Genomic DNA, 27,756 nt, shown 5'->3' on the forward strand with positions numbered 1-27,756 from the left:
TGATCATATTGGTCGTCAGCAGTGTCCGTTACTTCCGCGTCAACAGTGACTAACTGTTGTTTTGACCTTGGCTATGACGTGGGCCAGATTTGGATTGATCAGGAGGTCAACATTGTCACTTGTAATGGTCAGGTGTTACACTGAATTTTGATACAATCTTAATTCAAGTCATTTGGTAGAAGGTTGACAAAAGTCCAAGCTTGGTAAATTCGTAAGTGTGAATCTACCTTAAAACAAACAAACAGAAACCATATTCAGGTTCCCAAACCTCCAATCACTGCCAATGGAAAAAAAAGGAAAAGAACCTATGGGCTAGACAGTGAAGTACCAAGTGTGGAGAATGGTGTGGTATCAGCTAGAGTTGCACTGATGAAGAAACTCCTTCAGACATCTACATCAGTAGAGACACTTTGCACCAGCTCAGCATCTGACATACTGCTGTGGTGATTTTGAATATCCTATCACTGTTGTCTTTGCGGAACCAAGGTCTAAACATTCTGACTTTGTACAACTAAGGGCAAAGCATTTTACTCTACTTGATGCTTTAAATCCGCAGGCTCCGCTGAGTATCACTCTCTGCCTGCCCCCGCATGCTGTAGAAAGGGACTCAGCACAGTAATTACCTAATTGCCCGACTGTGTGTCATTAGCTCCCAGGGTAATTACAACAACTATTGTTAATTAATAGTATTTCTTGCTAGCTGAAAAACAGGTTGTAGGCAATTCTTTTATTTTCACCAAGGAAGTGTCTCTGAATTTCAGAAAGCCTGGTTTGATTTAAGAGGTTTTAATACATATATTCTTGTGTAACAGCCTATTAATGATAATATCACCCTTCAGATGTCAAGCCTTGCCATATGTGTATGCACGAGTATAAATGAGCTCTTCCTGTGAAATGAAAATGTATACATATAGCCTGATGGCAAAAATTTCTGAGAAAAAAACACAGCAAGCCTATTAATGTTCTGAGAGTTTATTCAGCTAAAAATGATTTATTTATGTAAAAAGACATGAAGTGAATACTTTTCTTGTATATCTGACTATTACCTCAGATATCTCCTCAAGAGGATCCCTGAAAGGAATTCTATAAGTATTTTTAGAACAGTAGCTTTGGACAAGCAACACATTGTTAGATGAAGTGTGGGAGAAACATTTGAGGAGTACGAGGCCACAGACTCTCCCTTTTCCTTTCCTGATAGGAAAGCCACTGCCTGCCTTTGCTTGGGGTTCTGGCCCTTCCCAGAAGTTACACTACACTATGAGGCACTGAAGGATCTGACATTCACTCAAGCAAACATTCCTCTTACAGCTGATGGACATTTTATTAATGCATCTTTCTGTGTTCAAGATGTTAAGCTGGCAAGCACTGCATATGTAAGGACAAGCTGCACAGGAAGTTTCCTTTGAGGGCCAAGGGGCATCCATCTCTCAAGAGCTGCTATGAGGGCCCATCAGTTAATGCAGATTTTTTGTTGATCAAGGACTATAGTGAACTAAGATGAGGGGATGGTGAGTGTTCCAGACAGAGCAGCTGTTTCTGTCAGCTCTAGGATTACCATTTCTTAGTACTTCGTTCTTTTATCCCTAGCTCTTATTTTTTTTCTCCTATCATTTGTTTTTCCTCTGTACAAACACGGGAAGGGAGCTGCCACTCCAGCCTACAATCGTTCAGCTGGTGCTTACTCAACTTAGAGAGAAAACTTATCATTTGGTATTTTACAGAGCTACTCTCACTATGAAACAATGAACTAGATCTCCAAAACAAAACAGAGTTATAGAAGAGGCTCAAGCAGAAAAAAAAACCCCTGCTTTCAGAGTGGGTAGGATATGAAAACCTTACCTAACCTATGCAACTCTTAACAGAACTGGCACGTGAGTTACTTTCTGGTTTAATTTTGGGGCTGTTCAGCCTCCTGCAGCTCCCCAGACACCTGCGTCCTTCCCTCCGGCTTCTGTTGGAGAGACAGGAGCTTTTTTGGCCTAAGAAAAGAGGTTATTGTGGTTTTACTGGTATTTTTGAACAGGGTTTATTCTCATAAGAGCCTTCTCCCCTCGTGTTTTACTTCATGTTCTTTTCTGACTAAAATGGAGGGATTGTTGGTTTTTAATAGAAAATGTTTCTGGGAAGTTTAGTAGTTCTTTCATCTCCAATCAGATGATCGCAGCTGAGTTATTTCTACCTCATGCAACTTATCTGTGGTATGTTCTGGGGGCAAAATCCTGCATTTTAGCATAACTCGTGCTCTCACGTTGCCTTTGGCGGTACGTGGAAGCACAACAGGCCAGCTTTTGTTTCATTACAGCCTCTCCAAAGCAAAACCTCCCTGCAGCCGGTTGTTCCGGCCGGTCCTCGGGTGCACCCGCTTGTTAAGAAGCGGCAGCCAGGCCCACGCCCTTCCTTTGGAACTCCGTCTTCACAGCGAGCCTAACTCAGCTACCGAGCACCTTCCTCCTGACCCTGAGGGGCCGAGCCGAGCCCGGAGGGGCTGAGCTGGGGCTCGGCTCGACCCTTCCGGGAGCTGCAGCCCTGCCCGGGCCGGTACACAACGACCCTGATCCCGCCGGGTCTCCCGGCGCTCGGCAGTCCCGGCATGCCCTGCGCGCCTGCCGAAGCCCTGCGGCGGAAGCCGGAAGCGCCGCGGCGGAAGTAGGGCTCAGCTGGCCGGCGGGGCGGAGGGGGTGGGTGTCGCAGGTGAAGCTGGGAAGCGCGGAGCCATCTTGGTGCCCGCGCCGGGCAGGGACCCGCCGCTGCTGCCGCTACCGCCGCCGCCGCGCCAGGACAGCTGAACCGCCGTCGGGCCGGGCACGGGGGGGCGTCCGCGCGCGGGGCCTCCGCTGGCCATGGGCGCCTAGAGCCCGCGGGGTCCAGCGGCGGCGGCGACCGGCTGCCCACCTCCCCCGCCCCTACCCGCCGGCGACCAGAGCCGGGCTCTCCCCGCCGCCTGCTGTCGCCCGCGCCCCCATGAGGCCGGAGCCGCTGCCCACCGCCCGGTGACGAGCCGCCGGGAGGTCGCGCCGCCCCCGCCGCGGGCGCCTCGGCCCCGCCGGGCCGTTTTTGAGCCTCCGCGGGCGGGAGGGAAGTTGTCCCGTCCCCCTACTCCGACCCCGCTGCCCTTTCCCGCCCTCCCTCCGGTTCCTGCACCGGGAGTGAGAAAAGCACAACCTCAGGGAGACCTGGCCCTGCGCATAGATACCGGCTTTCCCAGCGGGAGCCCCGGAGAAGGATACCGGCCCCTTCCCTCGTCCTCCAGCGTCGGACGCCTTCAGAGCCTCCGTGTGGCCGGCAGGCACCTGTCCCGCCCGGGGGCAGCTCTCACAGAGGAACTAAACCCCCTCCGCCTCAAGTACATTTTGTGGCCATAAGCATTTTTTAAACTTTTTAAAGAACTTGGTTGCTTTGGTTTTGTTCCCCCCCCCGCCCCCCCCTTCCCCTTGGGATTTTTACGAGCTTCCCCTTAGTTGGTATTGATTCCCTGCTTCTCCCACCTCAGCACTGGCTCTGCTTTTCCTGGTACTGTACCATGGGGATCGAATCAAAATTGAGATTTTAAGTATTGACGGAGCCCTCAATTCCATCCACCTGTTAAAAGTGAGCAGTGCTGCTTCTGTCTTTCTTCTTTTCCCCCCACGTCGCCTGTCGGATGTGATGGAACTCATGTTCGCAGAGTGGGAGGACGGGGAGAGGTTTTCATTTGAAGACTCTGATCGCTTTGAAGAAGACTCTCTTTGTTCCTTCATCTCTGAGGCAGAGAGCCTTTGCCAGAACTGGAGAGGATGGAGGAAGCAATCGGCTGGACCCAATTCTCCGACAGTCAAAATGAAAGGTGAGGTCATCTGGTTTCATTGAGATGCCCTTTGGACTCATGGAAGGTATGGGGCAAGGAGGGTTGATGGGTGAGGAGATCTACAGAAGGAATGTCAATAGTGCAAATTTTTGACCAAACATTGAAACTGAAAGTTTACTGGGGATCTTGAGACTAAGCTGTCTTTTGGGTGAGTTTTCACCTGCATGCACTCTGTAGTGTTGTAGTGCTGCTTTTCTGAGTAGATTTTGGGGGCTTGCTTTTGGAAATCTGAGAACAATTTTCTATAAACAAACTACAGACTTGGCTGGGAATAACTATACATAGGTTCCCACTTGGATTGATTGAAATACACAAAGGTTTAATGGACGTTTTGTGTAACTGCTATAAAACTACTCGTGTAAAGGCGTGTAAGCCATCATTGTATAGAGCCGTCAATTTTCTTTGTCTATTTCTTTACATTTCTCTTTTTTTTTCTACTAAATTAGCAAACTTCCTTTTGCATTAGTAGAGTAAGAGAGCCTTAAGACTGTCACAAAGAAGTCAGTAAACTACTGTGTGTCTGCTTTAAGAGCTGTTATATTTCCTTTCTTTTGGTAGTAATTTCTTTTTAATAGTAGACAAGAAAATAGATAACATTCGCAATTAAAATTATCATAAAGCTACTAACTCTTTGCTTGAATTTTTTTTTAAGGGAAATATAATTTCTCTTTTATTCTGATGCATCTTTATGCTAGAATTCAGGTGGTGTTTACACCAAGCAGAAGCAGACATATAAGTAACAGAAATTACACAAGCCCTTTTTATTCTTCCTTTTGTCTCCTTTCTTTTCTTTCAATCTGGTGTCAGTACTTCTCCTGTTATTGCTGACCTTTGTGGCCATCAGCTGCCTCATTAATATCTCCCTATCTGGAACTGCGGAACTTCATTCTCTTCTGAATGCTGGCATTACATGAACAGAGAATGCAATTTGTATTGAATTGTGCTGAAATCTGGCCGTGTTATGCTATGGACAAATGTTCACTTGTCAGTCGATAAGGACTGGAAAGTACACTTTGCATTAACTGTAGGCTTTCCAGAGCTGTTTAAGTTTTTAATTTTTAACAAATTTGAGAACTGTACCTAGTCCCAGATATGTAACTGCCTATGTCTCTTGACTAGTCAGGATTAGAGTTGAGGGTAGGATGGAAACTCTAAAAACAACCAGCCCATAACAAGAGAGAGAGAGAAATGCTGAATGCGTATCCCAGTTGGATAGCTCTCTTGGGTCCTGCTGCTGGGATACATTGGTTTTAGTATGGAACATTCTACTGGTGTAAAGATGGGGAACAGTGTTGGCATTGTGTTTTTCAAAGCTATGAATCCTGAGATGCAAGTATAAGCGTTAGGCACAAGGCAAAGCGTATATATGTCATGTTTTGCTTTAAGTCTTATTGCATATGTTAACTTGCTGGCAAGGAGCTGAAGTTTTGAAAACATACTGCTGTGGAAATAAAGCCATCTCTAGTTTGGCAGAGGTGTGTGAAAGTGGTTTGTACAGATCTACAGGTCAGACTGATGTTTGAAAAGGTGGTCATTTTTGTTCAACTTTGAGATGCTTTTAGCCAACAGTTCTCCACTGGTTCAGTGTATGAGTGTGTGTTTTTCTGGGTCTTGGCCTAGTTCCTTTAGCTCTCTTGACCAATTTAAAAGCAAGCAGCGATTGCTCTCTCTGCTGTCATCCACTTGTTGTGTTAAAATGAAAAATCACTTAAGTAAATTTTGCATATTGGCAATCATCAGTCTCTTTCCTGGCATGAGAAGCACAATCGCTAATGTTCTTGTTGTGATAATTGTAATATTGAGATGTTGCTGTTCTAGGTTCTGCAAACCTGCATAAGCAAGGGTTGTATTGCTTGTACTTGGTTTGTATTTTTTAGGTTTTATCTATAGAGGGATTTAAATCCTTTATATAAAAGTTTTGCTTTGACAAGAGAGACATTCTGAAAGGATACTCTTGCCTACTTTAAAGGCCTTTGCTGGCAATTCCCAGGCTTTGCTCAGAGTTATTTTGAGAAGTATGTGAACACAGATTTGCTGCCTAAATAATTATTTATCCACCCTACGAAGTCACATATAATATTACCAACATGGAACACTTGCAGGTACTGTACTGTACACAGTGTGTTGCAAGCGAGTCTGGTCTGATGAGTGATCTGTCATCAGCTGTGGTGTCCTTGGACTTCAGAACTCCTGTACCAATTTAGTTATTTTTAACACCTCATTTTGACAGTGGTTTTTTGTAGTCAGAAAAAACAGTTTGTATTGAGAACTTGCTGGATCCTGAGATTATCAGTTGTCGTGAGTCTTCTAAAATGTGATCATTCTGAATTGAGCTGTCTGTTTTTATTTCCACAGTTTACTGTTTTGCAGTGGCCTGTGATGTAGTTGCCTATGCAAACAAAAAATGAGGTTAGACAGTGAGTTCTTCAGTGCTAAATGCTAAGGAACAACAAGAGAAACTGTATTCTCTTAGCCGTTTCCTCCAGTTTGGAGCTCAGCCTATGTTTTGATTTGGAATCAGCCAGACAAGTTATGTAATAGTAAGGATTTCTAGCTTTTCCAATTGTTTTCAGTTTGTCCTCGCGAGCGTCCAATTCTTCATCACTTAGTTCAAGAGAATCCCCCTGAGACTGAAAGTGCTGTTGGCTGGGGAGTCCTCTTCTTAAACAAACAGACAAACGAACAATCTACCTGCACACACACCAGTTATGGCTCTCTTATTTTTTGCAACTTTTTATTTTCTTCTTGAGTCTTTTTAATATTATGGTTATGCCTATTGTAAACTTAACAATAAGGCTTGGAGTAGCTCATTGCAAATATACACAGTATGCAGTGCAGAGGGTCACCAAAAAGTTGAGTTATTTGCTTGTTTCATCAGCTTGATGGAAAGATGATGGAAAGTGGAGGAAAATTTCTGAGTTTCTCTAATATGATCCTTGGAATGAAATTCTTTATAAAATTGGATATCTTGAGTAGTTACATCAGAAAAATAGGACTGTAACTGGTTTATTTTCCCTCATTTAGTTTTCACTGTGGTAAATTCCTCTTATCGTCCTCTTCTGTTACTTTCTAGAAATAAGTTTTCTCTTTAAATGTAGAATTGCTAATGTGAAGGAGGAATGCATTGTCTCCACTTTATGGATGCCCTTAGATTTTGAAACTGCTCTCAGTCTCCACTCATTTACCTGCACTGAAATTCTGGAGGAAACTTCAGCAAAGCGTGTTAATTTTGGGAATACCAAGAGTTCTTTCATAATTTTGAATATTTATTTTAGAAATGACTTGTTCTCATGTTAGAATGATTTGATTGATTGTTTTTACCCCTTGTTACTTTAGTTTTGAATGAGGTAATACTTGTAACTGATATTTGGCTATTGCCTGTCCACACAATTTATTGGAAGCTTTCAGCTGTACTGGGTAGGATTCAGCACTGGAGTTATGGTGAATGCATGTTTTGAAGAACAATGTCCTTGCAGTGTATTCAGAACCATCTGGTTCCCCAAGTTGCTTTCTGGCTCCAACTAGCTTTCTTCTATATCAAATTACATTCCACCAGTTTGTTACCTTTCTGCCGATGAATGCACCTGCTTGCCTTTTCTACATTTTTCTGGACGGTCTTTTCTTTCCCAGAAACTGTTATGAGAGCCATTATGATCCTCTCATTTCCCTTCTCACTTTTTGAACTGTTGTATTTTTCATTGGTATTTGAAATAGGTCTAGTGTCTCTGCAAATGTTTTGTTATCCATTATCTTCACACAAGGATTTTTGTGACAGAGGTCTTAGAGTAGATGTTCAAGTACACTCTTTATCTCTCCAAGCCCACTGTGGCTTTGTTTCTTCTTGAAAGCTTCTAAGCTCTTTCCCACCCTTAGTCCTTTCTATTTCACAGTTTCCAAAGCATGAATGTTTACCAAACACTTAAGAAGTTGCTGTAAATACTGCAGGATTGCTAAATAGTGTGTTCACAATATTTTTTTTGCTCAGTTTGTGTTTATTCAGTCACAGCAGCTCCTGCTGGAAGCGTACTGATGAGTTGTGTTGAAGTTATTTTCAATAGACAGCTAGTGAGAAAGCTTGATTTATTTTTTTTTTTTCTTTACTGTAAGCTTGAACCATGGCATACTGTATTGCAAATCCCCCTCAGACTTAACTAAGAGTTGATGCAGGCAGTGATCTCCTAGAAGACATTCTCATTATCCAGCCCCAGACAGTTTATGTTCTTCCAAACTGTTAGGAGTGCCCACAATGTTAATTTCTGGGCACAGTGCCTCAAAAATACAAGCTGTAGAGCGGGAATCATTGGCAGAGAATAGACAGAGCCTGAGGTGAGGATATGATCAGTTTAGAGAGACAACCTGATCAAATTCTCAGCAATGTACACTGGTAGTATGACAGTGACTGATTTTTGTTAATTTATACAGACGAAGAATAAATGGCTTAGAGAGCAACACTTCTTCCTCAGGATTGCCAGTAACTATTTAATGAATTAAAGTTAACCCTTGCTCAAGCAGTAATTGCAGAAAACAGCAGGAGAAACATATAGTCTCTTTAAGATTCCTATTGTGCTCTTCAGACTCTTGTTCTTTTTGGAGAAGAATATTGGTGTCATCCCATCTCCTTGAGTCTGGTGAAGCTGGAAACGAAGACTTTGACTCGCTGCTATTCTCTTACTGACTGTTACTGTGCATTAGAAAATTACAACTGTGGGTGGTTTTTTTCAGCTTTATTTGCACCTCTGTTATTGAGAGGGAGATTATGTAATCAACTCGTACGTCTAGCACAGGTGTAATACGTCTTGTGTACTGTGTTTTTTTAATTTAGTACAACACATGACAAGTCTGTTTTATATGTTATAATATACCCAAGTTCACTAATAACATTAAAAACCCAAAGCAATAGCTGTTGAGTTAAACTATTGCATAGCTCCCCAATGAGTTTATTTCTTTATAGAAGCAATAGAATTTTAAAAATACAAATATTAGTGAGAAGATATCACAAATGCTTATGAAATAAGCAGAGATTAGGTGCCCAAAGAGTAATGGTAACATGAAAGTGAAGGCTTAGCTGCTAGCAGAAAATAGATTTCTCTGTATTTTCTCACCCTAGTGAATGAATTTCACCTACTTTCGTGCTCTATTCCATAGTGGCTGGTGATGTTGACTTGCTATACAGCGGAAGAAAAAGTTCAAATTGAGAAAGGGACTTACTGGGTTGTAATACAAGGTGCAAATAGGACATTGGTTCATTAGAACTGAAGACACCACAGAGAAGCTCTACAGTCGTTTATCAAGACTAATTGGCATAATTAAATGCACTGCTTCAGAGCTGGGATGTAGATTTCATAAGCTATCTAGAAGTTTCTACTAAACAAAAAGGTGGTTTCACAATGCAGTGATACCTTCATATTTTGGAAGGATGACCAGTTGAATGACTCTCACACATTTGTCTCTCCGTTTGCGTTCTCCTGTGCCTTTCTGAGATAACTGAATATGGGTGGCCTTTTCTTCGGAAATGGTACAGCAGAAACCACATAAAGAGGCTCTCAGGAAAAAGGTGCTTTTTTACTACTGAGATTTTAAATGACCAGTCCAGTTTTAACTCTGTTGTGGTCTTCTGGCCTCTTCCTTTAGATAAGTTTCTCTTCCCCTCTCAAGAAGTCTTGCACATTCTTTCCCTATTTTTATGTCTCGTCTGTCTACTGGGAAATGTCTTGCCTACTGGGAAATGTCTCATTTTCTCCTGTCTCATGTTTCTACTCATCTTTCTTCCTTGTTTCCATGGATTTCTCTTTTTGTGTTTATGTTCTCCTTCCTTTCACCTTGAGGAGATCCTTGTGTTGCTGAATGACCAGAGATCACAGATGCTTTATTTGCATTTCAGGCTGACTGAAGCTATAGAGGTTATTCTTTTCTGTGGCATGTTTCCCTCTGGGAAGCAAGGATAAGGATTCAAGTTTGATCTTGGACTCCAGCTTGTGCTCTCGCTTTATTTTCTATCCCTTTATCGCCTTTTTTTTTTTTCTCTTTTCTTTTCTTTTATTTTCCTGAAGATGCATCTTCATTTCTAGACAGATTACTCAATTTTAGTACCTGCATTTTCTGGGTCTGCTTTTTGCTCATGTCCTACAACAGGGTGAATCTTTGTGACTCTTCACTTGACCATTGGAGATTTTTTTTGTGAGTTACTGAGCTCAGAAAGTGACGGGAAGTTTCAAAACCCCGGACAGGCTTGTTTAATAGGTGAAGGCATCCTTGTAGCTTCATGAGTTGTGTTGGACAGTCGTTAGTTCCATGCTCCTCTTGCTCTGGTTTGGTATTGCTTCTAGTTCTAATATAGCGGTGTGATCTGTATGTTTGAAGAGCAATCAGTTAAATGTGATTTAATGTGCAAGTTTACAACTTCAGAGTTCCAGTTCAGTTTGAAGAAAGGCAACAAAGCCATAGCATAACCTATATTTAGAAAAATAGCACCTTTTGTAGAGTCTATATTTCTTGTGGCTTTAGTGAGAAAAGATGTAGTTAGAAAAGAAATGAACTGATCTGACCTAGGAACAGCTATTCAAATATAATATTCCCAAAGTAAAAAATATTCTACATATGAGTTATGGAAGTAAAACACACATATTAACTTGTGGCCAGGCCCTTTTTTCCCCCTCTCTGAAGTAGTACATAATCCAATCAACATCTGTTTTGCAGTGTTTTTGTAATAGCTATGGTGAACGTAATTTTTAAGCAAATGTAAATTCAGTTATTTCAGTTACTATGAAAAGTTGGTAGTGGATTAGAGATGGCTTAAGTACTCATGGACTTTTTTTTTTTCTTCAGAGTAATTAAGAAAGTTGTTTTTTGTATAGCCTAATTATGAACCTTTGCTTGGTTATGATGTCAAGGTTTTTTAAAATAGTTGTTACCTTACTAGCTACCGAGTGTAACAAAGGTGTTCTTACATGTTTTTAAACTCACATAGAATTGAAGGGAAGTGTGTATGTATCAATGTTAGTCCAGTGAATAAGAGAGCCTGTTCTTGTCCATATCAAGTTCTTGATAGTCTGTGGTTGCTAAGTAATGTATTTTTTTACTAGTATACTGTGAAATGATAACACAGTGAGTTGAATGTTAAGAATGAGGAATATGAAACCAGAAATGAGGAATTAAAAAAAAAAAAAAAAAAAAAAAAAAAAGAGAAGTGAAGGGCAAGGATCATAGAGTAGTCTTTTAAACAAACAAGCAAAAATCCCCTTCTCCTCCCCCAGTGTACCTTTGAGGGAACAGAAATGGACATCAGTGATTTGAACAGCGTCTCTTATGGCAGTTATAAAACTGGGAGTAGAGACCATCTCCTCTTAGTTGGCCAGTGTCCTAGTTATTATACAGTACTTTGTTCCAGAGGAAGAAAGGAATGTACGGCTTCAAAAGATGTTTTACATACTTTAATGAACTTTTTGAGTAAATGTTTTGCTGTTTAGAATATCTATAATTAATTTGAGTGGTGGGGTTTTTTTGTTTTTATGTATTTAAGTAACGTTTCCAGAGAGTCAAAACCAATTTATTCTTTATTTCTTAAAGTGCAAGAATGCTCTTTTTAGACTGACAACTTTTTTCTGTCACCTATATAATTGTAAGTCTGTAAAGTAGTTATAAGAGTAATTTAAAATAGTGTCATGGCCAGAAGTTATTTTTTCAACTTTATTTTAATGCATTTCATCTGTATTTATCTCTTTCCTCCCTTCTCCTGCTTTGTGACATCCTTCCAAACCCTCCATGTAAAATTCAAAGCACGTATATATCAACTAGCTAAAATATTAGGCTTAGAATGTTTTTTTAAAAATATTAAAGAGCAGTGATGCATAATAAACAAAATATTTAAAATGCTAGCTCTAATTTCGAAGTACCTTATCTCACATTTCTAAGTTGCCTCCTCTGAAGCTGTGTAGTGTCGAGCAATAAGTACAGGATTACCAACCAGAAGATTCTCATAGTTCTTATAATTTGTATGGTTTTTGAGGCATCCTTTGTTTCTTTGCCTGTAGAATGGCAGTAAATGTTCTAGCAAGGCTGTGTGTATTGTGCCACTTACCAGTTTTGTAGCATTTTTACAGAGAATATTGAAAGTGATGTCTTTCAGCATACTTCTTGATGGCGCTTTAAATATAATGGGCAAGGCTTGTGGAAACTCTGCTGTTTTGATTATGCTTAATTCATCTGTATTTGCTTCCATACAGCTGCAAACATAAAATCTTTGAAAATGATGAAACAAAGGAGCTCTGTCAGGCTGTGATATACCTATTACTTTAAATCTTCTGGAATTGCATATTTTGGGAAAAGTGATGCTGTGAAAAGTGTCTGGTTTTAATAAAATATTGTTGCTCTTGTGAATCATTATTAGTGTTTCTAGATTGCTGCAACAAAAACGTACTAAAGGAGAAAATGTCAGTATTTAATAGTATCAATTAGGAGAAGGCTGAACACATTTAAGATGTATACAGCTGGAAAATCTGTGTGCTGATTTTTTTGTGTTTACCTAAATCTCTATTAGTGTGTGGTTATGTTAAGACATTATCTTTCCACAGAAGAGTGAAACCTGAAAAGGTTGCAGGAGTAGTGTCTTTAAATAAATTCTGAACATCTTCCTTCAGCTGCTGAACCTGAGTGTTATTCCTCATTGTCTCAATGACTTTTTATGCCTCTCTTTTGTCTACTAGGTTTAGTTTGTGGCTGTGAGATGCATAGTAGAGCTTGCAAGCTTCTTTTTCAGAGGGGTAAGGATTGGCATGTAGAAGAAAGGGAAACAATATATGGATAAGGTGGAGGGAGGAATATAAAAGTCTGTCCTCAGAAGAAATCCCGCCCCTTTGTTGGAGAAAAGCTGGATGCTGGAGGGGAGAACAGACTTGAGAGAATGAAAAAGAGGGAAGTCAGAGACCAAAAACAATGTAGAAAAAGAAATCAGCATTTTTAACCAAAATTTAAATGGGTAGCGTGATAAAAGAAATGTTACCCAGAATTTGTCTGCAAGCAATGAGAATCTTTACAGGAAGGCATCCAGCTCTAGTTTTTCTTCCCAAGTTAAGACACTTATGAGGTGACTCGTTGAAACAGTGGGCAGGTGAACACCTGGGCTATTGGGGGCGACGAATATCAGAAGCCATGGGATTGAGAAATACGGGACTTTCTAAGAGAAGGAAAGCAAGATCGAGGACACCTGGTGGTGGGAAAAAGGTAAGGGACACCTGGTGGTGGTTAGAGGCTCCGTGGGTATAAAAGCACGGGAACGGTAACAATAGTCGGCTCTTTGCTTAGCACGTGGTGGGGTCTGAGACTATGCTCCAACATTGATGTATCAACACTGGGCCACTAGTTCTGGCTTTCTCCTGTGTTCAGAGAGATGAAAAATTTAAGCAGATGATCATTCTTTTCCATCCAGAAATACTGGTAAACGTGAGTAATTCATTGCTGGAGATCTGAAAACGCCAATGTTTTAAAATCCAATTAGTATGGTTCTTTGGTTTGGGTGTTTTTTTTTTTGGTTGTGTTTTGTTTTGTGTTTGTTTTGTTTTTTAAATTTGAGATAAACTAGTGGAGAAAGTTAGTTGCAACTTTTCATTAGGCTTGAGATCTCTAAAGATGCTGCTTTGAGCTAGAACTAAAGAATGGAAAAAGTGAGGTGGCCTTAAAGTGAGTGTAGCCAGCTTACCTCTTGGACTTCTTTTTAGATATATTCATTAAAACAATGCTTATGTGCAGCCAAGCTGTTCTTACTGGCATCTTGTATGTGACAGAACAAGATTCTTCCTTGAAGTTCAGAAAAGTTTGCTGAGTATTGTCTGACCGTATGGAGTCTGTCCACGTCTTGTTTCTGGTGTTCGTAGGACTGTTTTTAGTATATGCTCATATTTGCCTGCCTGACTCTGTGTATCACAAATTGTGATTCTCAAGACTTACCCTTTAATCTTTTTGTTTTCTTTTTAATATCCTTCTACTGGCATTCTTACTTGGTAAATTTGCATCTGTCTCATCCTGTAGAGAGGGTACCAACATGAATCCTTGTTAGAGTCTAACTCAGTAGCTTGATGGTGGCTTGAATGCCCAAGTTCCTTGCTTTTAGGAAATACTGATTGCTGATGTAAAAATTATTGGTAAGTATTTGGCAATTAAGCTTCATGGTAGTCCTGCTGGTGGGTTAGTATGTAATTAATAGGTGTACAAATGAAATTACAACTTTTTCTGAGAATTCAATACCTTTGTGAAGTTAATAGGGCATCGTGTAGTGATTCTCTCGAGCTATTTACAGTTCCTGCTGCATATTGCATGTAATTCCATTTGCTACCTCATATTTAGGTCAGTAAATGCTGAAATGAGAGAAAAAGGGAAATGCAGTTGTAAATTTGATTACCAGAGCTAGGTGGATGGGCCAGGTGAAAATATTTGTAACTTACACCTGCATGTAATTTTCACATGTGGCTTGAAGAGAAGGTGATCTGACACAGAAGTTAGTTGTATTCAACCTAGAATGCCTTGGAAGTTTTCATTGGCTAATTGATTGCATTTAAACCAGTAGGGCATGGGGTCAGCTAAGCTGCTTGTCCTTCTCAAGGACAGAGTTAGTTTTCCCTGGATAGTTATGAACAGCAAGTGTTTCAAGACTTCTGCAAATATTTTCAGAAGATGGTTGTCTTTGCTTTGGTGTTGTGATGTTGGAGAGATCTTGGGGAGATATTATGCATTTCCCTCAGCAAATTAGTGCACTGAACTGTAGATAATCAGTGCCTCACAGTTTTCCAGCGCTGCTTTTGTTATTATTTTTGTGCACTGAAAATGATAGACATGCTTGTTATTAGTAACACCTCTGTAAACATTCTGTAGCTGCCTGCTTGTTTCATATATTCCTGATACCCTGTTTTGTTTCTCCCTTTTTGTTGGCTCTATAGGTGATGGGGGGCAAAATGAAAGAGAGTTTATTTCTTGTTAGGGAGGAACTTCCTTCATCTGCAGCATACCAAGAAATAATCAGATGGATGCTTTATTTTGAGCAAGAGGAGATGTAGTTGCTGTGAGGTGGGAGCCTGAGGAGGGCTGGAGGCTGCTGGCTTTGGAAGTTACTGTCCTGCGGTGGTGGTGGTTCAGGCTGGTTGGGGGCTGTTGTGCTCCACCTTTGAACTCTGGTGGGAGAACCTAGAATAGAGGGACTTTGCTGAGTGGACTCTGTAACCTCCCATAAAACCATAGACCTGGGTTTAGATTTGGGGAGATTTTTATAAAACCAAAGAAAATGAAAATAGGAGTCAGGTAAGATTTTTTTCAAAAGCATTTAGATATCTGACTTCTTTTGACTCCTGTCTATGAAACATATTTTTAAATCTCTAATGGTTTCCCATCGGTGATATTAAGAGACGGTATCTTCTTTTAGTTCCTGACAGAGGAACTGAAGGTGAGAATGCCTCATTCTTGACCTATTATTTTCAGACAACAACTTTCCCATCATTCTCAACAAATTTGACCTTATCTTGTTCTGATATGCTCAGTAATGCTTCAGTATTTGCCAGTACGTTTGTTTAGAGGCTGAGTGATACTGCTCTGGGATTTAGACACAGGGAAAAAGCTGGTTAGAGATTAATTTTGCATGTAATACTTAAGGATGGGTACTAATGGTAGAGAGCAGCACATTAAACAGTAGAGGTTGCATGGTGTTTTGTGTGACTTCCTTCCAGCACTTGAAAATATATCAGTACTTCTTGATAGAGATTGATGCTCAGCGTTGATGCAGTCTGACTTTTTGATTTGTGTTTGTATTCCATCATCTGCATTCAGAAAAATGTCTGATCTCTGTTAGTCTTTGTAGCTTGGGTTTGGTTTTTGTTGTTGTTGTTGTTGGCCACTGGAGATAATTTTGAATTCTGAGCTTTTAAAATACCTTGTGTGGAGCAGAAGTGGGAATAACTGGTAGCACTGAGCCTTCCTTTCAGGAAGCGGGAGCTGTTTGATGTGTGTGCTCTGAATGCACAATCTCGGTTACGCAGTATGCTTTCTGCATGGGGTGAGGGAGTGAGGAGTAACCGTGCAGGGGAAATGACTTGCCTGAAGCTGATCTGCTTCATCAGCTATTGAGTTATTCTGAATGCAAGCTGCCCAATTTGTCATGAAACCTTGGCCAGTGCTGGCATGAATACAGTGTTTTGTAGCACTGTCTGTCTTGCTTTACAAAAATCTGCTGTTCATTTTACGATTTCTAACAGCTGTTGGTTGCTTGCCGAGGCTGCTCTTTTTTTTGAAATTAATTCTTTTTTTAGGAAGGGAAGTGGAAGGGTGTTTGGATTAAGAATTTTCTTGTCTGGATTTCCAGAGGAGGTTGTCAAGTTGTGAATGCTGCATTGCCTGCCTAATGCTGGTATTATAGATTTGGGATCTCAATCATGTTAGAGGGGGTGAGAGTTGAGAAAAGAGCTAACCGACATTTTGCTTTTGAGATGCAGAGCTAATGAAGAGACAGACAGATCTCATCTGCCATCAGGAGTCAACATAACATGAATACTCCAGTTTCATCAGCACAGCCCTGTGCAGATTTTCACAGTTACTGCATAGGAGAAGTAATAGAGCTAAATGGAAAAGACACCTTTCCTTTCTGATCTGGATTTGGCTGATGTTTGGAGAGGTTCTGACATTTGCTAAGAGCAGATGTTTTCTGTAGGTATGTTGTACGTGTTTGCAAGAAAATCTTATGTGAACCATGAGGCAGAACTTAGGTGACTAGCATCTTAAGAATTTGAGTTTAGTGGTGGAGGAATGTGCCAGTGTTTCTGTCCTCAAGTCATGAAATGCAATAACGGATTTTGTTTTCGTCTTTATTTCCCTCCCTTTCTCCATCAAACATCTCTTTGGTTACCAGATATTACTTGTAGCTTTCCACCTTTGTCTTGTCCTGAAGTTCTGAAGACTTGATTCAAGTGTTGGGTTTTTTCCCCTAGAGATCTGGTTTCTGATATATAACTGTGTTGTAGCTATGATGCTTTAAGGACATTAAGAAGACAAGTTTAAGGAAAGAAGGGAAATCTGTTCTTCAGCCAGCTGACCTTTGGAGTGCAGAAAAAAATTTCGAATGCGCAGCTCTCCTTCTGTCTACTGATTGCAAGAGGGCCTTTGAGGGATAATTACACAGTGGGCTATCTGCTTGGCAATTAAAATTTACTTGGGCACATTGAAACCCTTTAGTCATGTTTACCAGTGGTGAAAGAAGGAATAACTCAACGGGGATGGCTGTGTTTCTTATTAATGTCTCACGCTGCTCTGAAGAGAGGATTCCTTCAGGTGTTTTGCCACTGAAATAGTTCTTGCTTACACGGGAAGCTGCAGACAAAGTTGTGAGGGGTAGAAGCAAGTAACGGCTCCATCTCCACGTGCATTGTAGTTGCTTGCAGTGAGGAGCTGTTTCTTGCTTCGTTTTCTGAAAAGTACTGTAGCAGAAAGCATGGGCCTTTTTCTTCTGGCATAGGTCTGCTCAGCAGTGCTAAGCATCCCAGATTTCCCCTGGTAATGCCAGTACTACATTACTTGGTTAAATTGTAATTTCTCCCTGTTGATTAAGTTGTGACAAGAGTAACAGTATCCTCACTGGCTGTTGTTGCAGTGGGGTTATGGCAGACACCAGTATTTTGTGGGATGAAAGAATGTTTCTGAATGATTTTGCCGAAGTTTCCAAAGGAAGTTGTGTTTGGATGGTCTGACAAGGTGACCTGAGTAGCTGGTCTGGCAGTCAGAGAACGTGGAACTCGCTCCCCACGTGTCTCGGGTTCTCATCCATTGTGGCACAGGGCTGACGGGTCTGATTCTCGGAGGAGAAGTCTCGTTTGGAGAGAGTGCGGGAAGAAAAAGGAACCATTTCCTCACAAATCTCTAGAAATTCTGAGAAATTAAATGCTGCGTGTGTTAGTGTGCGCTATGCAGGTTAACATGAGAACCACTACTATTCTTCGGTGTCTGCTTGCTCGTTTCAACACTGTTTTAACTTTAAAAGGAGGGGCACTGGGAACTACAACATCTCAAATAAAGCCTTTCTGAAGTTAGATGATGACCACTTCATACAGCAGTAGAAGATTTTGCTACTGGTAGAAGGTTTTTGCTAATAGGAGGAAAAGATGAATTACTGTAGGGAAAAATTGGGATGTGGCTGTGAGGTTTTTGGCATGCTCATACTGATGTAAACTCGTAGTGGGTTAGGACTCTTGGACCTTAAACACACATCATGCATCTGTGTTTCAGTTTTCTGATCAGTTGCTGCTTAGCATTATAAAGCCTCACCAGCTTTCTTTTTGTAGGCCTTTTTCTATGCCTCACAAAATCTTGTGGAAATGTCACCAGGATTTGACATAATACTCAAACACTTTATGGTTTAAAAGATGTAACTTTAAAAATAACAGCATAAAGATAAAATACTTTAAAACTCAGTCTAATATTGAAATAGCCAGAGTTGAGCTGAGTATGTGGGATCCCTCCTTGGTTAGATGCTCAGATTGTTTAACAAAAATTGTTTTAGAATGCAGTCTCTATGGCTGATGTTAGCATGATGATTATGACATTGCTCCACACTTGAGTGAAATTAAGTCAGCTGGGTTGTGGTTTGTTTTTTTTTTTTGTGGTGTTTTTTTTTTTTAGCTCTGTATACATGCAGAGAATGACTGTAGAAAACCATCATAAAATTAGTTTGTCAGAATTTTTTTTTTTTTTTCTAATAGTTCAGATGACCAGAAGGGAAACTGCAAGCCTTAACAGGTTTAAAATTACTGACAGTTAAAAAAACAACCACCCACTTGTCCACTCCAAATCCACAATGTGATTTAGTATTGTATTCTGCAAACCTACAGGGCTTGTGTGCAAAATTTAAAAATAAGCATTAAAAAAAAAAATCATTTATTTTAAGGTCTACTTTATAGAATAAACTAATTCTTTCTTCCTAAAATGTCTTAATTGTGGAGACAGAAGTCATAGTCTCAAGATATGTTTATACAGTCAGCCAAATAATATACTTCTGTGATTTTTAAGGGAAATATAAATACAGCAACAAAAAGATAATTTCAGCCATTAAGTGTTTTGACTTACATGTATGAGCTGTTTGTGATATAGTGTTAAGCAATTTTCAGAAATCAAATCGAGCTGAGATTTGACTCTGTGCTATGGCTTTTGCTGAACATGGGGGAGACTTTGGGGTGAATTGGATACCCTGCTGAGATAAAACTAACTTTTTTTGCATTGGATTTAAAAAAAAAAAGCCATTCTTAAAATTTTATTGTGATGGTTGTAATGGAATTTGTGTAGGAATAGTTGCTGCAGTTTGTCAGTTAAACGGGAGGTTTCTAATTCTGGACTGTAATCTGCCCATCTGGGATTTGTATTCTTAACGGTTTTTGGCTACGGATCTCATCAGTCTTATCCAGTAAACGCTAATGAAAAAGTTCAGTTGCTTGTTTGTCTTCTGAACTGTTTTGTACACAAAAATGTCATTCTGTGGCTTTGGGCTGATGCCCAATTATTCTTTTTGCTTTCAATGTGATTTTATGTATCTCTGAATTTACTACTCTGTGGTGTTATTCTCAGTGTAATTTCACCACTACAAAATGGTTATGGGATCCAGATAGAGTCGTATAACTCTAGGTGGGGAAGTAAGAGGTATAAGAATGTTTTGTAAAAACAGATCCTATGAGGGTTTTAATACTGTTAGTAACCTTGCAGGGGTGGTAGCAGTGGAGGAGGAGGAGGAGGAAGAAAACAACAAACAAGAGAAGGAGACCTGTTCCTAAATTAAAAAAAAAAAAAAATATTTAGTTGATAAGTTTCCTTCCTGAGAGTTCTGTTCTATTTACAGACAGAAGAAGGGTAATGTGCAAATTTAACAGGTGAGTTACATGGACAGAAAAATATAACCAAGTAACCATGATAGTTCTTTTTTGTTTGCTTTGTCTTGTGTGACAATCAATGTACTAGTGATTCTAACTGAATCTTGATTTTGATTTTGTTCTCTAGAGCGTTTTGCTAGTTTGTTGATCACTTAGTTCTCTCTAGGGCTATGTTTTCAGTTATAAAAAGAAAAAGTGTATATATGTGTGTGTGGTTTTTTTTTTTTTTTTTTTTTTCTTCATTCTTGTATACGTACAACCCTGCTGGAGGAATCTTTATTTGCAGAGCTTTTCTTTGTGGCTCACTGTCTGAAATACCTGGTGATTGCATTATGGTGGTCGGTCCTTGCTGGTTTTCTGTATCAGTTTAGCTGTACTTGCTAGCCTGTTGTGAGTATGTGGGCGTTTTAAAAATACAAAGAAAGAAAACAAAACCAAAGGAGCCCTCAAGTCAGAATGCTCCCTCCAATCATCTTTTCTGAGCAAGCTTGATTGACAATCAATCAGCAGCAGCATTTGTAGCATCCTTTCTCCATCACTTGATCCCCGTTCTTGTCTTAACTAACGTCCTTGGTCTGTCACAGCATGTGAAAAACTCTCACGCATGAATTCCACGAAGGCTACTGTTCTCCATTTGTTGTTGCAGCTGGCTTTGTGAATGCTGAGGTGTTGTGCAGGAAATTTGTTTGGAGTGGGTAGTCTCTGAGAACAAATAGCAGAAACTTTATTCTGACTTGGTACAGCAGGTGTTCCATTGTAAAGAAGTTGCTCATTTTCTTAAGACTGCTGCTTGAATAGTTGAGGAACTGGGAACATGCATCTTCATGTCAGTTTCCTTAATCTATAAAAGGAAAATAAACTACTTTTTAGCAATGCTGTGGTTTGCTTGTTTCTTACAAGGAATGTTGTGGGTTTTTTCCCCTCAGTATAAGATGGCATGGAATTATTAATCTGAAGCAGAGGAATGCTAATTGAAGACAACTGGGAGTCAGTATTTGAATATTACACCGTGTCTTCAGCTTTTCAGATACTTCATTCTGCATGTAGTAAAACTAGGCCAGGACTGGTTGCGGAGGGCAGCTTCTTGTGTCTGTTCAGCTGTCAGGGTCTGACATTGCAGGGTCTTGGTTCAGTCTTGGGGTCCTCGCTCCTCAGCTTGCCACGTTGATTTCTTCTCTTGTATTGTATTTGGGGCAAGAAAGTTCCTTCTTGGTGCTTGTTCAGTGCTTGACGTGTCTACTAGGCTGCCATAAGAGCACCTGTTAGCTCCAATTGTGCTGGAGAAATCTGTGATATGAGTGTGTATGTATGTGTCCACTACAAACACCACTGAGACCAGCTGCATGATTCAAGAGGATCACCTACAGTCCAGAGAGTGGTGATTTTTTGAAGGGAAATTAGTTCCTAATTGTAAGAATCAGAATACAGGCCTGAAAGAGAGCTTCTTCTTTATTATCTTCTTTATTATCTAGTGTGCTTTATTAGGTAGTCTACTCTCAGAATGTATCTAGCTAATCTTTCTTTTCCTGCATGGTGTAGGTTTATAGCTGCTAGTAGTTCTTCTGTGAGCCTTTACAACAGAAGTTTCCAATGCTCTTCAATTACTTTGAACTCTTTCATCCCAAATCCTCTCTCCCCTAACTTCAGAACACTTTAGCTTGAGTGTTTAAAGGTGAATACTTATTCTATTGTGTTAAGTCCTTGCATGTTATCTCTCTTTCTTTTCTACGTTTAAAATTGTTAGCTATTTCCGTTGCTTTTTTAATGTTAAGTACTTAGTTTCCTTCTGGAGCTCGGTGGTTGTGGTCTAGTACTTCGTATGTTCCAAGTAAAGTCTTTCTATGTTCCAAATTGTACAGGCATAGACTAGAGTGACTACAAGATCTCTTCTACTCAGATGGGGAACTTTTCCTTTACCTCTTTGAAAACGTAGCTATCTTGTTTGTCACTGCATCATGAAGCTTACATTTAATTGTGCTTAGTCTGATTTACTCCCAAGATTGTAATCCCAAGACTCTTCAAGGATGACGTTAGTATTCCACCATTTCTATGTACTCTGTACTAGTGCATTATACATATGCTGTATTTTTTAATAACAATGCCTGAAGTTTGGGAAATTGTGTGGGACAGGTGTTAGCTACCCATCTCACAAGTCTGTGCTTGAAAGCCACAAACCAGCAAGCGGACAGACATGTACCCTTACTGCTTTCATAGGCTGCAGGTGTATTAGTTCAGCACTTGCCGAGATACTCCCTTTCTGGTGACTTTGTAGGACTGGGAGCTACCTGGGCACAATGTTAACGTGACAGAAAACCGACTGGTGGGGGTGAATCACTTCTGCTCTTAATTGAATGACTCTTTGAAAAGACACCTAGAGTTAATGAGCCTTGTGGATGGAGCTTAGAATGAGAAATGCTTTTGAAGGAAGAGAAAATATCTTATTTTCAGACTTTTGCAAGATGCTTCTACTATGTACCATGTGACTGATCCTCAGTTCATAGGTGGATTTTCTTTATTTTTAAAAACACATATGTTGCTTTTTATAGGATGTTGCTTCTGCAGTAGAATGGAAGAGGAACAAGTAAAGTAGTATAAGTAATGGCCTGAATACCTTGGATCTAATTTATTTAAAATGAAAAGTAAGTTTTTATTTACTTTAAAAGCTTGTGTTTCATTTAACAATGTTCACCTTTGGAAACTTTTTAAAAGTACATTCAGAGCATTCATCTTTGAGGATTACAGAGTTCAAGACAAAGATGACTTTTTCTGATGTTTGTTGCAGAGGTCCAGATCTGAAGGAATATATTGCTCTGGCACATACTTCTTAAGGACATCAATTCTGAGAATAAATTTCTGGAAAGGAAAAAAGAACGAGATAGTAAAGTGTGTATAGCAAAAAGCAAAGTATCCTGCCTTTGAACTGTGTCTTGCCTCTTACTGTGAGATTGATTCACTTGCATTTGTAGTTATTAATTTGTACATATAGTTTACTTTTAGGAACATGTGTTAAATGAAATAACCCAATGGAAATAATGTCATTAGATAACAAATACATTCAGTGCTTTGCCCAGTTAGGTTTCTTTCAGTTACATTTAATAACTCTTTGGTATTCTCATGGCCCCAGTTTTGCTCATTATTCAAACAGTTTCTTCTCTATTTGTCTATCATGGAAATTCAGTTATTGTACTGAAGAAATAATAGCACAATTTGAACATGATCTGGTTTAATGAGTAATTGTTGGCTGCAACTTGTTACAGCCTACCCTATGTTAGGAAAGGTGAGGCAATGTAGCTACACATGCATTGCTGTGTCAGTAAGCCCTGCTGGCACAGAAACGGTTTCCACTGCTGATAATGCATGTTTGTGTGCATAGCTTGTGTTGGCTCTTTTGGGGTTGGGGTTTTGTTGTTGTTGTTTCAGCAGGAATGATTATGTTTATGCTAAAGTTTTAGCTATAAAAATCAAACCAGTAATACACATAAAACAGTAGCAAAAAGGGTAGGATAGTCCTCGTTAAAGCTGTGTGTTTCATGTGGCAGTAAATGAGGCATGATTTATTCAGAATGGTTTAGATATGCTTGATCCGATCCTGCCTCTTAGGTAGGAGGTATAGATTTGATGACCTCTCAAAATCCCTTCCTGACTTGGGTTTTGCTCATTATTTAACCTATAAGTGAGAATTGTTTGAGGTTGCTTATACTTTGCCTGTCACTTAATTATTCCAAGACTTGAAATGTTTCCTTTGTTCTGCCTGGGTCATCGTGTCTGCTTCTGAAGCTAGTTTTGCATCACAATTTAAAATGATCTTCTGCCTTGGATAGATTTATATTGCAGATTTGTCAATTTTCTAGTACATCTTTGATTTCACTACTGTATCATTTTTTATATTCAATTTGCAATCATCTTTGCTGTGCTTATCTGTGCTTTCTGAGCAGAAGCTACAATGCTTTCTTCTTTTCTTGCTGAAAATATGTTTATTATAGTACTGGAGTACCTTTTGTCTGTTTTAGTGGTAATAGCTTTTGATACAAGTAGGTATGAATCCACCAACCGTTAATTTGTGTATCTAGAGATAAACTTTTGGAGTGAATCTCTCTTTGTTTAGAACTCAAAGGAGAGTATTCAGAGTCTAATTCAAGTACCTAACTCAGATTGTCCACCAGACTTCACAGGAGGCCTAATAGGGTAAGATCCTCTGATGCTGTGAGTCATATCCTCAATAAACATCTCTCTCACTTTGGCTGTGTAGGGGACTACCCCCTTGAAATTTAGAGAATTTTAACGTCTTAATTTTAGTATTTACACCGTGTGGCAAGTAAGCTGCTGTGAATTCATCTGCCCTTAAAATATAATTGAAAAAATATTTTCTGCTTTTCTACTGTCATCTACCATTTCTTTTGCGTGACTCTTTTTCCTTGCAGAAAACTCATCATTTTACAGAGGTACATGGTCTTGTAGATAAGGTTACTGCTTTTTGGATTGTTCCCCCCCCCCCCCCCCCCCCCCCCCCCCCAAGTTTTACTGCTTTCACCTTACTCTGAAGATGTCCAAGCTGTGTGCTGTGACTGACTGTGGGTTATGACAGATATGCCAGATAATTGGCCACCTGTCTTCTGCTGATTACTACTAACACAGTACAGCTGATGAATCAGTTAATCAGTTCAAGGCAAAGTCAGCCTTGAACCTTAGTTCACTGTGTAAAACTGTTAAAATCAGGCTGGCTGATTTGCACTGGACTTGCACTGAAGCAGATGAGAAGGGCTTATGCTGTCTTCCCACTTGGAAAAAGTATTTTCTCGGGAGAGGTAATTTCAGTAACACTTGTCAAAGAATGTTTCTTGAGCTGGTTTAGTTTAGCTTGAAAGACAAGGTCATGTAACACTATGTAAAGGAGATATTGGAGGGCAATTGCAATGACTGTATGACTGCTCCTAGTACCAGTAATACTCTACTGATACCATTGAGACATAGTAGTTGATTGTATGTGTGTCCTAGTCCATTACAACAGTAAAGTGAAATGTATTTAAGGTTTGCTTATAGAATAATAAGCAGAATGCATTTGCCTTTGCTGATTTTTTTTGTCAGCTCGGTCTGTCTTTAGCATTTCTAATCTGGCCTTCACACCCAACACCAAATAACACCAAATTCTTGTAAGAAGGAGTACCATCCAGACTGCAGGCTTGTAGCTCTTTGAAGAATGTGCAGGTATTTCACTCAGTACTGAAGTATTTTTTTTGAGTCTTTTACCTTGTAGAGGTTGTTTAGGTGTTACCTCTTTTCTGGTTTTATGTAATGAAAGACTTGGAAAAAGTGCAGTTAAAACCACTAGAAGTATCTCTCCTTTCATTGCTCAGAGTAATTTCAAGTATTGAAGTGCCTCAATTTGGACCTTCTGTGGTCTCTACTACTACTGTAGCAGCAGCAATAATATTTCACTTGACTCTAAGCACTAATTAAAAATAATAAACTTTTTTAGTGACTTGATGAAAGCGTTACACCTGTCTGGTTATCAACAGTGGAAATGAGATTACTTTTCTGCCAGAATCTTGTTTATCTGCTAGCTGTAGAAAGAAGGACACTCTGCTTTTCCATTCTTGCTCACTTTACAATCTGCTGCTGTCATGTTTGTGAGTGGGGTTAGAGCACTGTAAAACAGAGGCTCCGTCTATAACATAGATTAAAAGTCACTAGTGATGGTGATACAAACCTGGCAGTAGAAGACTGACTCTGGGAGAAGTTAATGCTGCCAAATGAATCCAATTTCACTGCAGTCAAAAAATCATAAATGTGGATGTTTGAAAACTGTATTTTCTTTCCCTATTTATGCAGTCCTTCCACTTGTCGTGTCTGCTCAGTACTGGGGGAGATGTTGGCCGCTTTGCTGTGTGCATGCACTTTCAAAGCCCTCTCCCTTCCTATCTGGTTCCCAGCAGTTTGGACTGGAGGGTGTCTCTAGGCAGAGGGTGAGAAAGCACTTACTGACATCAGGGCTTAAGTTTTCCTTTGATATGTTGCCTGGAGGCCAGTGGGGAGGGAAAGCTGAGGGCCAGATTAGTTTACGTTCTGGCTTCCAGTGGTGTTTTAGAAACTGGTTAGGGAGGTGAAGAGACCTAACATCAAATAACTGAAACAGAATTAATTAGGCTTTTGGCAACAGAGTTTGGAAGACAGGGGAACCAAGGCTGCTGAAGTGATGGATCAGCAAGTGATCTCAGTAAAGCAGTGAGGTGCTTGCAGATAAGGCAAGTCTGGCATTTTGTTCAGAGTGTAATCTAGCTCAGAGTGAAGCAGAAGCATAAGGCTCCCATAGTCTGATGATAAGAAATCTTCATCTGCACTTAAAAATATAGAAAGTGGAGTTAGTTTGGCAGAGAGGTGATGACTAAATGTATTTGTATAAAGCTCTTGGTGCCTTAAGTTGAGATCCTCATGGTCTCAGTGTAGTCAGCACTGTACAAATGTGTGAATTTCCAGTTGCTTTTGTAAAGAATTTGAAATCTAAAGACAGATGTCATATGGAAGGTGGTGATGACGGGAATAAAACAACAAATACTAACTGAAATTAAAAACTTGTAAGCTGCCAAATACTGACCAAAAAGTCAATGCTAACATTCCTGGATAACCTTTCCATTGCCATCTTGTGCACATACCTTGTAATAGTTCTTCTCTGTGTAATCATCTGGCATGCACAAGATGTTGCTGCCATATTCTGACAGAAATATGTGAAAAATATTTGTTTACTTTAAGTCTTGCTAAATAGCTTCAGTTTGAGTCACTGATGTCTGCTAAGCTAATGTAGCTCTCCTGACAAAGGACTGGTTTTTTTAGGAAGGTGTACCCGTGCTCTAGGGGGCTGAACACGACCTAAAGCTGGCAGGCAATTCTTCAGAAAACTTCTCAGCTGCCTTTTACTGTCTATCAAAATTGATCCTTGAACTTGGTGAGATGAGAGAGGAAGTGGCAGGGCTCCCTGTTCTGATCGCTTTAGCCTCTCCTGAATTTTGTTCTCTGAATGGCTAATTGCATTTTGTTTCTTGTCTTTCTAGATGGGCTGGTGATCCCATTGGTGGAACTGTCTGCAAAACAGGTTGCATTTCACATTCCATTCGAGGTGGTGGAGAAAGTTTATCCTCCAGTGCCTGAGCAACTGCAGCTTCGAATCGCCTTCTGGAGTTTCCCAGAAAATGAGGAAGATATCAGGTAATGAATACTATTTCTGTTCCATTGATGCTAAAGGAAAAATTCTGTTCACTGGAGGAGAATCATTGTCCATTTGATGTCACACATATTTGCTGCTTCTGCTGTTCTCATGTGTGTTTTGTAGTACATGGATGGGTTGCTGTGGGATATGCCATGATACGGGGTTTTATTTTGGGGTGAGGTGCTCTGCATATGTCTCAGGAAAAGCATGTACACAAGCAGGTTCTGTGTGTAAATGATAGCAGAATAAATGCACTCTTTAATTTGCCCGACAGTAACTTGTTGTAGAGTTTTGTCCTTATGTTAGTCTGACGCAGTATTCTTTCCAGTTTGAATCTGTTGCTTGAGTCAGAGCTTTAACTGGGCTCAGAAATTGCCGAGGAGGGCTAGCTCGGATGTGTGCAAGCCTTTTGTTGGTGTAAGTAGGAAAATCAGAATTTTCTGAGTACATGAGCAATCAGACTGGATACAGTCAGAGAGATGGCTGTTTCTTACGTTTCCACATAAGTTATATGATTACATAGTCAAGAACTCTGTGCTTTTAGATTTTTTTGCCAAAAAATTTTTGCTGAAGCCTTTATACCTTAGGAGGCCTACCCACATCACTGTGCATTCAGGATTTTGTTGCAAAGTAGTGATATTACACTCTTTTAGAAAGAATCATCCTGAAAGTTCTTAGACGCATTCATCTAAGGTTCTGGTGTCAGATCGGGGAGGCCGTGTTAGAAGTGCTGATGTAATTGGTAAGATCACCTGTGGGGGAAATAGAGCAAGCCAGCTGATTATACATGTTCATTATTCTAATCAGCACAGATGTAAAAAAACCTT

The 27,756-nt window shown here is 40.0% G+C and overlaps 1 protein-coding gene across 2 annotated transcripts in view; it reads left to right on the forward strand.

Annotated features, from left to right (window-relative positions):
* The first annotated feature begins 2,713 nt into the window (after positions 1 to 2,713).
* ZSWIM8 (zinc finger SWIM-type containing 8) overlaps positions 2,714 to 27,756 on the forward strand; it is a 67,086-nt gene continuing 42,043 nt past the window's right edge. For both annotated transcript variants that reach the window (XM_086752247.1, XM_086752248.1), the window contains exons 1-2: positions 2,714 to 3,823; positions 26,775 to 26,928. In XM_086752247.1, the coding sequence (XP_086608373.1) occupies positions 3,646 to 3,823; positions 26,775 to 26,928 (332 nt within the window). In that variant the 5' untranslated portion in view covers positions 2,714 to 3,645. The remainder of the gene's footprint in view (positions 3,824 to 26,774; positions 26,929 to 27,756) is intronic.

This window comes from Chlamydotis macqueenii, chromosome 7, assembly GCF_036417535.1.
Source record: "Chlamydotis macqueenii isolate bChlMac1 chromosome 7, bChlMac1.mat, whole genome shotgun sequence".
In the NCBI taxonomy this organism is placed as follows: Eukaryota; Metazoa; Chordata; class Aves; order Otidiformes; family Otididae; genus Chlamydotis; species Chlamydotis macqueenii.